General features: G+C 46.9%; 1 protein-coding gene across 1 annotated transcript in view; it reads left to right on the forward strand.

The window, feature by feature from the left end:
- Nucleotides 1-1,274: 1,274 nt before the first annotated feature.
- Nucleotides 1,275-13,659, forward strand: part of LOC120946099 (cytosolic phospholipase A2 gamma-like) — a gene marked incomplete at its 3' end in the record, with an annotated part of 99,083 nt that continues 86,698 nt past the window's right edge. Inside the window, exons 1-2 of the mRNA XM_040360856.1 lie at nucleotides 1,275-1,358; nucleotides 11,441-11,525. Of these exons, the coding sequence (XP_040216790.1) occupies nucleotides 11,511-11,525 (15 nt within the window). The remainder of the gene's footprint in view (nucleotides 1,359-11,440; nucleotides 11,526-13,659) is intronic.

Here is a 13,659-nt window from a genome sequence, read left to right on the forward strand (position 1 = left end):
TTAGTTTGTGGGTCCGGCGCACAGATACGACGGCGCACATTTGCACTTACGTCGGCGTATCTTTTTATGCGTCGGCGTAAGTGCTTTGTGAGTCCGGGCCTTATGCCGCGTACAGACGGTCGTTTTTTGTGATGAAAAAAAAACGACGTTTTAAATCATGAAATAAAACTACGTTTTTGAAACTTCATTTTCAAAAACGACGTTGCCTACACACCATCGTTTTTTCACAATGCTCTAGCAAAGCGAGGTTACGTTCACCACTTTTTTCCATTGAAGCTCGCTTCATAACTAGCTTCTGGGCATGCGCGGGTTTAAAAACGTCGTTTTAAACGTAGTTTTTTGCTACACACGGTCAATTTCCGTGAAACAAAAAACAACGCTTTGAAAAACGACACAAAAAATTCAAGCATGTTCGAATTTTTTTTTGTCGTTTTTTTGAAGACATAAAACTACGTTTTGCCCCACACACTGGCATTTTAAATGACGTTTTTTAAAGCGTCGTTTTTTTTCATCACAAAAAACGACCGTCTGTACGCGGCATTAGTGTTTTTGTAGTGAAAATATTGTTTTGGTAGACATTTGCGCAAATTTCATGGGGCCTAAAAAAATCTGTAGCATGTGCTTTTAGAAAATATATAGTTTGGGGGGGGGGGTCTTTTACAAACTCTGAAAGCTGTTAGGGAAAAATTAAAACCTCAAGAGTTTTTGAAAAATGTGGTTACATACAGTTTTGCATACGTTAGATTTTCATCATTTCACAAAAGAGGCGCAATTTAAAATTGACAAATATTTGATATTTATTAACTCAATACAGGTTACGCTGTAACATTCAGTATAAATTTAGCAAGAATTTTGCAAAATTTGCTGTGTTTGTATCTTATAAATTATGATTTTACCGCTTAGAAGAATTCTGTAATGGGCCGTACACACGACCGAACATGTCTGCTGAAACTGGTCTGCGGACCAGTTTCAGCAGACATGTTCGGTCGTGTGTAAGCCCGAGGGGACAGGATTCCAGCATACATTTGCCCGCCGGGCCTTTTTCCAGCGGGCAAATATTTCTGGACTTGTTATAAAACACCTTCCCTTGCTTTCAAGATCTTTCTGAGTTCCTTTCCATGGAGCCTCCTGCTAACTGCTTTGGAATTTCCATTGACTTGTGGAGATAAAATGAGAGGAATAAAGGGCGATGTCGGTGGGCCACAAACTGCAAAACGTCCTCCGGGGGGCACAAGAACTTTTCATTGATTGTGGAATAAAATTGTATTTTTCCATTTGGTTTGCATCACCGGATTGCTTCTGAACCTCACAATTGTGTCTTTTGTGTTCTCACAGGATAATGCTGACATTGTAGACGGGTAAGTCAAGGCATTTTTACTTATTTGTAGTTTATTATATATGTAGCGGTTGGTTGCTACGAGTTACAACATCCTCACATTTCACCCTGCTGCCAGACATCCATTAGACACACTCCTTTAGACAATGAAAAGTCTCTGGCTTGTTTTTGCTATTTTATTAGGGGATTGAACTTGATTGGGGGAAGGGAAATGGGATGCCCATAGTACAGATTAATACTTCAAAGAGTATAGTAACTGCGTCTCACTTCTTAGAAAGGACAAGATGGCCGACCCTGAAATTGACAGACTTTTACCTGAGAACATCTCTTCCTCCAGCACACCGCTTGACCAACTTTTACCTCAGAACACTTCTTCCACCGCTTGACCGACTTTTACCTCAGAACACTTCTGCCACCGCTTGACCGACTTTTACCTCAGAACACTTCTTCCACCGCTTGACCGACTTTTACCTCAGAACACTTCTTCCACCGCTTGACCGACTTTTACCTCAGAACACTTCTTCCACCGCTTGACCGACTTTTACCTCAGAACACTTCTTCCACCGCTTGACCGACTTTTACCTCAGAACACTTCTTCCACCGCTTGAACGACTTTTACCTCAGAACACTTCTTCCTCCGCTTGACCGACTTTTACCTCAGAACACTTCTTCCACCGCTTGACCGACTTTTACCTCAGAACACTTCTTCCACCGCTTGAATGACTTTTACCTCAGAACACTTCTTCCACCGATTGACCGACTTTTACCTCAGAACACTTCTTCCACAGCTTGAACGACTTTTACCTCAGAACACTTCTTCCACCACTTGAATGACTTTTACCTCAGAACACTTCTTCCACCGCTTGACCGACTTTTACCTCAGAACACTTCTTCCACCGCTTGACCGACTTTTACCTCAGAACACTTCTTCCACCACTTGAATGACTTTTACCTCAGAACACTTCTTCCACCGCTTGACCGACTTTTACCTCAGAACACTTCTTCCACCGCTTGACCGACTTTTACCTCAGAACACTTCTTCCACCGCTTGAACGACTTTTACCTCAGAACACTTCTTCCACCGCTTGACCGACTTTTACCTCAGAACACTTCTTCCACCGCTTGACCGACTTTTACCTCAGAACACTTCTTCCACCGCTTGAATGACTTTTACCTCAGAACACTTCTTCCACCGCTTGACCGACTTTTACCTCAGAACACTTCTTCCACCGCTTGACCGACTTTTACCTCAGAACACTTCTTCCACCGCTTGACCGACTTTTACCTCAGAACACTTTTCCACCGCTTGAACGACTTTTACCTCAGAACACTTCTTCCACCGCTTGAATGACTTTTACCTCAGAACACTTCTTCCACCGCTTGAATGACTTTTACCTCAGAACACTTCTTCCACCGCTTGAATGACTTTTACCTCAGAACACTTCTTCCACCGCTTGACCGACTTTTACCTCAGAACACTTCTTCCACCGCTTGACCGACTTTTACCTCAGAACACTTCTTCCACCGCTTGACCGACTTTTACCTCAGAACACTTCTTCCACCGCTTGAATGACTTTTACCTCAGAACACTTCTTCCACCGCTTGACCGACTTTTACCTCAGAACACTTCTTCCACAGCTTGAACGACTTTTACCTCAGAACACTTCTTCCACCACTTGAATGACTTTTACCTCAGAACACTTCTTCCACCGCTTGACCGACTTTTACCTCAGAACACTTCTTCCACCGCTTGACCGACTTTTACCTCAGAACACTTCTTCCACCGCTTGACCGACTTTTACCTCAGAACACTTCTTCCACCGCTTGACCGACTTTTACCTCAGAACACTTCTTCCACCGCTTGAACGACTTTTACCTCAGAACACTTCTTCCACCGCTTGACCGACTTTTACCTCAGAACACTTCTTCCACCGCTTGACCGACTTTTACCTCAGAACACTTCTTCCACCGCTTGAATGACTTTTACCTCAGAACACTTCTTCCACCGCTTGACCGACTTTTACCTCAGAACACTTCTTCCACCGCTTGACCGACTTTTACCTCAGAACACTTCTTCCACCGCTTGACCGACTTTTACCTCAGAACACTTCTTCCACCGCTTGAACGACTTTTACCTCAGAACACTTCTTCCACCGCTTGAATGACTTTTACCTCAGAACACTTCTTCCACCGCTTGAATGACTTTTACCTCAGAACACTTCTTCCACCGCTTGAATGACTTTTACCTCAGAACACTTCTTCCACCGCTTGACCGACTTTTACCTCAGAACACTTCTTCCACCGCTTGACCGACTTTTACCTCAGAACACTTCTTCCACCGCTTGAACGACTTTTACCTCAGAACACTTCTTCCACCGCTTGAATGACTTTTACCTCAGAACACTTCTTCCACCGCTTGACCGACTTTTACCTCAGAACACTTCTTCCACAGCTTGAACGACTTTTACCTCAGAACACTTCTTCCACCACTTGAATGACTTTTACCTCAGAACACTTCTTCCACCGCTTGACCGACTTTTACCTCAGAACACTTCTTCCACCGCTTGACCGACTTTTACCTCAGAACACTTCTTCCACCGCTTGACCGACTTTTACCTCAGAACACTTCTTCCACCGCTTGACCGACTTTTACCTCAGAACACTTCTTCCACCGCTTGAATGACTTTTACCTCAGAACACTTCTTCCACCGCTTGAACGACTTTTACCTCAGAACACTTCTTCCACCGCTTGACCGACTTTTACCTCAGAACACTTCTTCCACCGCTTGACCGACTTTTACCTCAGAACACTTCTTCCACCGCTTGAACGACTTTTACCTCAGAACACTTCTTCCACCGCTTGAATGACTTTTACCTCAGAACACTTCTTCCACCGCTTGAATGACTTTTACCTCAGAACACTTCTTCCACCGCTTGAATGACTTTTACCTCAGAACACTTCTTCCACCGCTTGACCGACTTTTACCTCAGAACACTTCTTCCACCGCTTGACCGACTTTTACCTCAGAACACTTCTTCCACCGCTTGACCGACTTTTACCTCAGAACACTTCTTCCACCGCTTGAATGACTTTTACCTCAGAACACTTCTTCCACCGCTTGACCGACTTTTACCTCAGAACACTTCTTCCACAGCTTGAACGACTTTTACCTCAGAACACTTCTTCCACCACTTGAATGACTTTTACCTCAGAACACTTCTTCCACCGCTTGACCGACTTTTACCTCAGAACACTTCTTCCACCGCTTGACCGACTTTTACCTCAGAACACTTCTTCCACCGCTTGACCGACTTTTACCTCAGAACACTTCTTCCACCGCTTGACCGACTTTTACCTCAGAACACTTCTTCCACCGCTTGAACGACTTTTACCTCAGAACACTTCTTCCACCGCTTGACCGACTTTTACCTCAGAACACTTCTTCCACCGCTTGACCGACTTTTACCTCAGAACACTTCTTCCACCGCTTGAATGACTTTTACCTCAGAACACTTCTTCCACCGCTTGACCGACTTTTACCTCAGAACACTTCTTCCACCGCTTGACCGACTTTTACCTCAGAACACTTCTTCCACCGCTTGACCGACTTTTACCTCAGAACACTTCTTCCACCGCTTGAACGACTTTTACCTCAGAACACTTCTTCCACCGCTTGAACGACTTTTACCTCAGAACACTTCTTCCACCGCTTGAATGACTTTTACCTCAGAACACTTCTTCCACCGCTTGAATGACTTTTACCTCAGAACACTTCTTCCACCGCTTGACCGACTTTTACCTCAGAACACTTCTTCCACCGCTTGACCGACTTTTACCTCAGAACACTTCTTCCACCGCTTGACCGACTTTTACCTCAGAACACTTCTTCCACCGCTTGACCGACTTTTACCTCAGAACACTTCTTCCACCGCTTGAATGACTTTTACCTCAGAACACTTCTTCCACCGCTTGACCGACTTTTACCTCAGAACACTTCTTCCACAGCTTGAACGACTTTTACCTCAGAACACTTCTTCCACCACTTGAATGACTTTTACCTCAGAACACTTCTTCCACCGCTTGACCGACTTTTACCTCAGAACACTTCTTCCACCGCTTGACCGACTTTTACCTCAGAACACTTCTTCCACCGCTTGACCGACTTTTACCTCAGAACACTTCTTCCACCGCTTGAACGACTTTTACCTCAGAACACTTCTTCCACCGCTTGACCGACTTTTACCTCAGAACACTTCTTCCACCGCTTGACCGACTTTTACCTCAGAACACTTCTTCCACCGCTTGAATGACTTTTACCTCAGAACACTTCTTCCACTGCTTGACCGACTTTTACCTCAGAACACTTCTTCCACCGCTTGAATGACTTTTACCTCAGAACACTTCTTCCACCGCTTGAATGACTTTTACCTCAGAACACTTCTTCCACCGCTTGAATGACTTTTACCTCAGAACACTTCTTCCACCGCTTGACCGACTTTTACCTCAGAACACTTCTTCCACCGCTTGACCGACTTTTACCTCAGAACACTTCTTCCACCGCTTGACCGACTTTTACCTCAGAACACTTCTTCCACCGCTTGAACGACTTTTACCTCAGAACACTTCTTCCTCCGCTTGACCGACTTTTACCTCAGAACACTTCTTCCACCGCTTGACCGACTTTTACCTCAGAACACTTCTTCCACCGCTTGAATGACTTTTACCTCAGAACACTTCTTCCACCGCTTGACCGACTTTTACCTCAGAACACTTCTTCCACAGCTTGAACGACTTTTACCTCAGAACACTTCTTCCACCACTTGAATGACTTTTACCTCAGAACACTTCTTCCACCGCTTGACCGACTTTTACCTCAGAACACTTCTTCCACCGCTTGACCGACTTTTACCTCAGAACACTTCTTCCACCGCTTGACCGACTTTTACCTCAGAACACTTCTTCCACCGCTTGAACGACTTTTACCTCAGAACACTTCTTCCACCGCTTGACCGACTTTTACCTCAGAACACTTCTTCCACCGCTTGACCGACTTTTACCTCAGAACACTTCTTCCACCGCTTGAATGACTTTTACCTCAGAACACTTCTTCCACCGCTTGACCGACTTTTACCTCAGAACACTTCTTCCACCGCTTGACCGACTTTTACCTCAGAACACTTCTTCCACCGCTTGAATGACTTTTACCTCAGAACACTTCTTCCACCGCTTGACCGACTTTTACCTCAGAACACTTCTTCCACTGCTTGAATGACTTTTACCTCAGAACACTTCTTCCACCGCTTGAATGACTTTTACCTCAGAACACTTCTTCCACCGCTTGACCGACTTTTACCTCAGAACACTTCTTCCACCGCTTGAATGACTTTTACCTCAGAACACTTCTTCCACCACTTGAATGACTTTTACCTCAGAACACTTCTTCCACCGCTTGACCGACTTTTACCTCAGAACACTTCTTCCACCGCTTGAATGACTTTTACCTCAGAACACTTCTTCCACAGCTTGAATGACTTTTACCTCAGAACACTTCTTCCACCGATTGAACGACTTTTACCTCAGAACACTTCTTCCACCGCTTGAATGACTTTTACCTCAGAACACTTCTTCGACCGCTTGACCGACTTTTACCTCAGAACACTTCTTCCACCGCTTGAACGACTTTTACCTCAGAACACTTCTTCCACCGCTTGACCGACTTTTACCTCAGAACACTTCTTCCACCGCTTGACCGACTTTTACCTCAGAACACTTCTTCCACCGCTTGACCGACTTTTACCTCAGAACACTTCTTCCTGTCACAGTCTTAGTAATCATGTCACGCCATCAGAAAATGACTAGGCCTCACTCTGAATAAGTCCCAGTTAATTTTAGAAGATAAAACTGTTGTAGGCCGGGGCCTGCAGTACCCCTCATGGCAGCAACCGGTTAACTGAGAAAATTTAATGGTTATGGACTACTAATCCCGGCAAGTCCGACTTGAAAATCCTGCCCGCCCTCATGGCTGCATCGACATACCTCCCAACCCGCAGACTTTCCCGCACAGACTGCATCTTTCCGCAGTCCCGCGAAAGGGTTAATTTTCCCGCACAGGAAGCTGTGCAAGAAGGGGGAGCACGGAAGGAGGAGGAAAAGGTCTGAGGGTAGACATGCTACAATGACCGGAGCGTTGTGTGGACTGCGGCAGCTGAAGGGAAGCGGAGATCCGACAGGCTGTGCACAGGTGAGAGGCATCTTGGGGCATATCCCAAGATGCCTCTCCCAAGATGCCCCCCCCCCCCGCTCATCAACTTCGATCCGCGGCCCCCTCCCGCTCAACCAACAACTTCAATCCGAGACACCCCCCGCTCAACAACTTAGATCCGCCCCCCCGCTCAACTACTTAGACCCCCCCCACTAAACAAATTCGATCCGCGGCAACCTCCCCCCGCTCAACAACTTTAATGAAAAATTTAAAGAATGTCCCGCACTACACTAACCTACCTGATACTGACCCCTAAACTGCACAATACACAACACAATACACACTGACCACTACACAATACTCTACCCACAGACCAATACACACCACACTACACAATACACCACACTGACCACTACACAATACACTACACAAACTACACTATCCACTACACAATACCCTACCCACAGACCGCTACATACCACACTAACCTACCTGATTCCTATACTGACCACTACACAAACTACACAATGCTCTAACCACAGACCGCTACACACCACACTACACCACAATAGCCTACCTGATTCCTATATTGACCACTACACAAACTACACAATACACTACCCATAGACCGCTACACAATACACACTGACCGCTACACAATACTCTACCCACAGACCGCGCACACCACACTAACCTACCTGATTCCTATACTGACCACTACACAATACACTACCCACAGACCGCTACACAATACACACTGACCGCTACACTAACCTACCTGACTCCTATACTGACCACTACACTACAATACACAATACAATACACTACCCACAGACCGCTACACTAACCTACCTAACTCCTATACTGACCACTACACAAAATACACTACCCACTACACTACACTCTACCTACAGACTAATACACATTACACTGACCACTACACTACACTAACCTACCTGATTCCTATACTGACCACTAAACTACACAATACAAACTGACCGCTACACAATACTCTACCCACAGACCAATACACACCACACTACACAATACACCACATTGGCCACTACACTAACCACTACACAATACACTACACAAACTACACTATCCACTAGACAATACCCTACCCACAGACCGCTAAATACCACACTAACCTACCTGATTCCTATACTGACCACTACACAAACTACACTACACACTACACTACACTCTACCTACAGACCAATACACATCACACTGACCACTATACTACACTAACCTACCTGATTCCTATACGTAACTGACCACTACACAATACACTACCCACAGACCGCTACACAATACACACTGACCGCTACATTACACAAACTACACAATACACTACCCACAGACCAACACTAACCTACCTAACTCCTATACTGACCACTACACTACACAAACTACACAATACACTACCCACAGACTGCTACACAATACACACTGACGGCTGCACTAACCGACTTGACTCCTATACTGACCACTACACTACACAATACACACAGACCACTACACAATACTCTACCCACAGACCAATACACACACCACACTACACAATACAGTACACTACCCACTACACTATACAATACACACAGACCGCTACACAAAACTCTATGCAGCCTGTAAATTATTAATCATGCAGCAGTAGGAGGGGGGAGGCTTGGAGGGGGCTTTTGGCATGTAACTGTACTTAGGGACACAGGCATGATGCTGCGTGTGTGCTGGCTAGCAATAGCATAACAACGGCTGGCAATAGCATAACAACGGCTGGCAATAGCATAACAACTGCTGGCAATAGCATAACAACGGCTGGAAATAGCATAACAACTGCTGGCAATAGCATACCAACTGCTGGCAATAGCATAACAACGGCTGGAAATAGCATAACAACTGCTTGCAATAGCATAACAACTGCTGGCAATAGCATAACAACAGCTGGCAATAGCATAACAACGGCTGGCAATAGCATAACAACGGCTGGCAATAGCATAACAACGGCTGGCAATAGCATAACAACTGCTGGCAATAGCATAACAATGGCTGGAAATAGCATAACAACTGCTGGCAATAGCATACCGACTGCTGGCAATAGCATAACAACGGCTGGCAATAGCATAACAACGGCTGGCAATAGCATAACAACGGCTGGCAATAGCATAACAACGGCTGGCAATGGCATTAGCAACAGCAACACCTGGCATGGCACGGCGGTGCAGTGGCATGACTCTCCCTCACTGCAGTGCTGTTGACCGGCGGCTGCTCCCATGATCTGAGATGGCTCCCTGGCTCCCTGCCTCCTTCACAGGCTCACTCGTGACTCACCTCCGTTTTTTGCCGTCCATCGATCATCTTAAGAAAGATTTCCACTCAGTCCCAGATGACGTCCCACTGCACCTCCTTTCCTTCCAGATCCGGCGCGGTCAGGACTCAGGAGGGTGAAGGAGAAGATGGCTTAAGGAAGCGTGTGTGGCGGGCAGCACTCCAGGAGCAGCCTTCACACATGCCCCGCCCGCGTTTAATGACTGGCCAGCCGCAGCACATGACCACATTTGCCCAATCACAGGTCGCAAAATGGCGGCTGGGGTCCCGGTGACACAGTTAATGGAATTTCACAGAATTTTGAAAAGTGACACAAACGGGTGCAGGATTTCGCCCCCCCAATGTTGCGCCCAGGGTCACGCACCCCCTGGCCCCCCCACGCTACGCCACTGGTACCATGTACTTGTATGATAAAGTCTCCTTTTCTCTTTGTATTGCTTCCTTTGTGTGAAATCCCTTATTGATCCTGGGCCATATTCTCAAACAAGTTACGCCGGTGTATCTACTGATACACCGGCGTAAATCGAATTTCCCGCCGGCGTATCATTGTTTTGTATTCACAAAACAAGATACGCCGGATTTAGGCTAGGATCCGACTAGTGTAAGTCACTTACACCGTCGGATCTTAAATGTAATTCGCTGCCGGCCGCTAGGTGGCGTTTACGTTCAGGTCTCATTTGTTTATGCAAATGAGCCTGATACGCCGATTCCCGAACGAAATCGCGTTGTGTAACCGTCGTTTGCGTAAGCGTAAGGTTACCCCTGCTATATGAGGGGTAACCTTACGCCAGTCCCACGTATGCCATGTTAAGTATGGCGTCGGGTCCGCGTCGTCTTTTCCCGTCGGGTACGTAGTTTTACTAAGTCGTTCTTGAATACGACTTTACATCAATGACGCACACGTCGGCGTCATTGACGTTTTCCGTCGAGAACTGGAGCATGCGCACTGGGCTATTTTAAGCCCGGCGCAAGCGCAGTTCGAACGGCACGGGGGCGCGCTTAATTTAAATACAAGCCGCCCCCTTGGAATTACGCGGGGATACGCCGGGCCAATTACACTCCGCTGCCCCAAACTACGGAGCAAGTGTTTGGGGAATACGGCACTTGCTCCTGTAAGTTGGGGCGGCGTAGTGTAAATGGCTTACGCTACGCCCGCCTCAAATCTACGAGAATCTGGCCCCCGGTCAGTCCCTCTACTTTCCTAATAATAACTGACCAGACTAAGCAGAAGAGCACAGCATGGTCAGTTCTCTAGCTATGTTGGGAACTCAGCCTGCTCTCCTCAAATGATCAGACTTGTCCTGACATGCCCCCGCTGCACAGCCTATCATTGGGAAGACCAGTGTGCTGCCGTTTCTCCTCCCCCCAGCTCTTATGCAGCTGAGAACAGAGGGAATGTGATCACTTTTTTTAAAAAAAGGGAAAAAAGGTATTCATACACAAATGTCTTGCCTGTCATTTCTATTTTAAACTAAATGGAATGTTTTACAAGGTGATTGTTTACAATCACTTTAATTGTATTCTGTTCGTAATATTATTTTTTTTTATGTTTTTTTTCTCCACTTTACAGATCAGAAGGGGAAACCAAATCCGTCAATGCAAGGAAGAGAAAAGTAAAGGAGACGCTCTCATCCTTAGGCATGAATGTTAGAGAGGTAAAGATAGTTCTTTTGTATTTGTCTTATAATCTTGATGCAGAACATCCAAAAACAGCCGTGTGAATGGACGAAGTGACCTTCGTATAAGTCAGCTTTCCCTTCAGCCTTCTACTATCAGGCTTCATGCACACCGGATGTTTTTGCAGTTGCTCCTAGAGGCATCTGGTGTGTTTTTTCTGTCTCTAAAGTAGGGTGACCACGTGTCCCGGATTGTCTGGGACAATCCCACATTTTGCAGGTCTGTCCCGGGCACCTGTTCCTGGCCGGGAATACCTGGAGAAGCACAATCCCCGCCCCCCTGCTTGTGATTGGAGAAATCATAAATCCCACCTCTTGTGTCCAATCACTGTACTGTGATTTGTTACAGCACAAGCTGATTTTTGGGAAGGGGGGTGTCCCTGAATTCCATGGCTCAGAGCCAAGTCTGAGCCATGGAATCTGGGTCAGGGTTCAGAGACGTTCAGGGCTGGGTGACTCATCCTGGCAGCCTTCTGGTGCCTCCCCCTGGTCTAGAAGATTGGAGAATCTTCTAGAATTAGTGGGTGGAGGTGAGGAGGAGCTTGTTACGGAACCATGAACCAGACGTACAACAAGAGATAAGTGAAAATAAGAAGGCTTTATTGAAAATCAAGCTGTAAAGCAAAAGTCCAACGGATGGTGAAACCAGAGGTCAGGAACCAGAAGGGTAGTCAGACGAAGCCAGGATCAGGAACCAGCAGGGAAGTCAGACGAAGCCAGGATCAGGAACCAGCAGGGAAGTCAGACGAAGCCAGGATCAGGAACCAGCAGGGAAGTCAGACGAAGCCAGGATCAGAAGCAGCAGCAGTCTAGAAGCATGTGCACACAGGAGGACCAAGCAAGGAACTGAAGTCACAGACCTCCTATATATGTGAGCCAGGCATCCAGCTCCTCCCAGTGGGAAGGAGGAGCCGCAGGGTGGGAGGCTACAAGAGACCTAGAAACCAAGATGGCCGCCAGCACATGTCAAACGAAGGAGACAGGAGAGAGGTAAGACCATGACAGAGCTGCCTTGAATATTTACGAGTCATCGGCCAATCCCCAGTAATGGGCTGGTAGGGGGCAGGGCTTACCTCATAAATAGACATGATCCATGCCAGCAGGAGCAGTCAGGTGGAAGGCAGAGATACAGTCCTGCGGAGGCTGTCGGTGGCCCTCAGGAGTGCCCCCTAGTTTAGGGGGGGGTGTCTTGCCTTGGGCTGGGGCTTGGGTGCTGGAAGGATCCTGCCATAAGACAGAGGAGGAAGCCCTTTTCGGAGGCACAGGAGCAAGAGAGGACAGAGGGCCATATTCTCAAATAATTTACGCCGGCATATCAGCAGATACGCCGACGTAAGTCCGATCCTATGTTTAAGTGTATTCTCAAACTGAGATACACTTAAACATGCCTAAGATACGACGGCCAGCGCCGTTGTATCTTAGGCTGCAATATTTACGCTGACCGGTAGGTGGCGGTCAGCGTAGAATATGCAAATGACTAGTCACACCGATTCTCTAACGTACGCTTGCCCGCCGTAGTGTTTTAACGTCGTTTCCGTAAGCGATACGCGGCGTAAAGATAAACATGCCTCCTAGGTGGCGTACTCAATGTTAAGTATGGCCGTCGATCCCGCGTCGAAATTTGAAAATTTAACGTCGTTTGCGTAAGTCGTTCGTGAATGGCGCTGGACGCCATTTACGTTACAGTCAAAACAAATGACGTCTGCAAGACTTCATTTAGCGCAATGCACGTCGGGTAATTTACCCGAAGGAGCATGCGCATTACGATCGGCGCGGGGGCGCGCCTAATTTAAATGATCCACGCCCCCTACCAGGATCATTTGAATTAGGAGGGCTTGCGCGGGTGGACTTTACACGACGCCGCCGCAAGTTTACAGGTAAGTGGTTTGGGAATCAGGCACTTGCCACTTAAACTTGCGGCGGCGTAACGTAAAGGACATACGTTCCGCCGCCTCAGATCTTTAAGAATATGCCCCAGAGTGTGTAGATCAGCACTGCTGGGGACTAACAATGGGGGAGACTGCTACATGTAGTCAGTCTCCCTAAAGACAGCGAGGTGCTTAAGTCTTCATCCTTCCCTGGGAGATCTCCTGAGAGTCAGATGGTAGGGCTG

This window comes from Rana temporaria, chromosome 1, assembly GCF_905171775.1.
Source record: "Rana temporaria chromosome 1, aRanTem1.1, whole genome shotgun sequence".
NCBI lineage: Eukaryota > Metazoa > Chordata > Amphibia > Anura > Ranidae > Rana > Rana temporaria.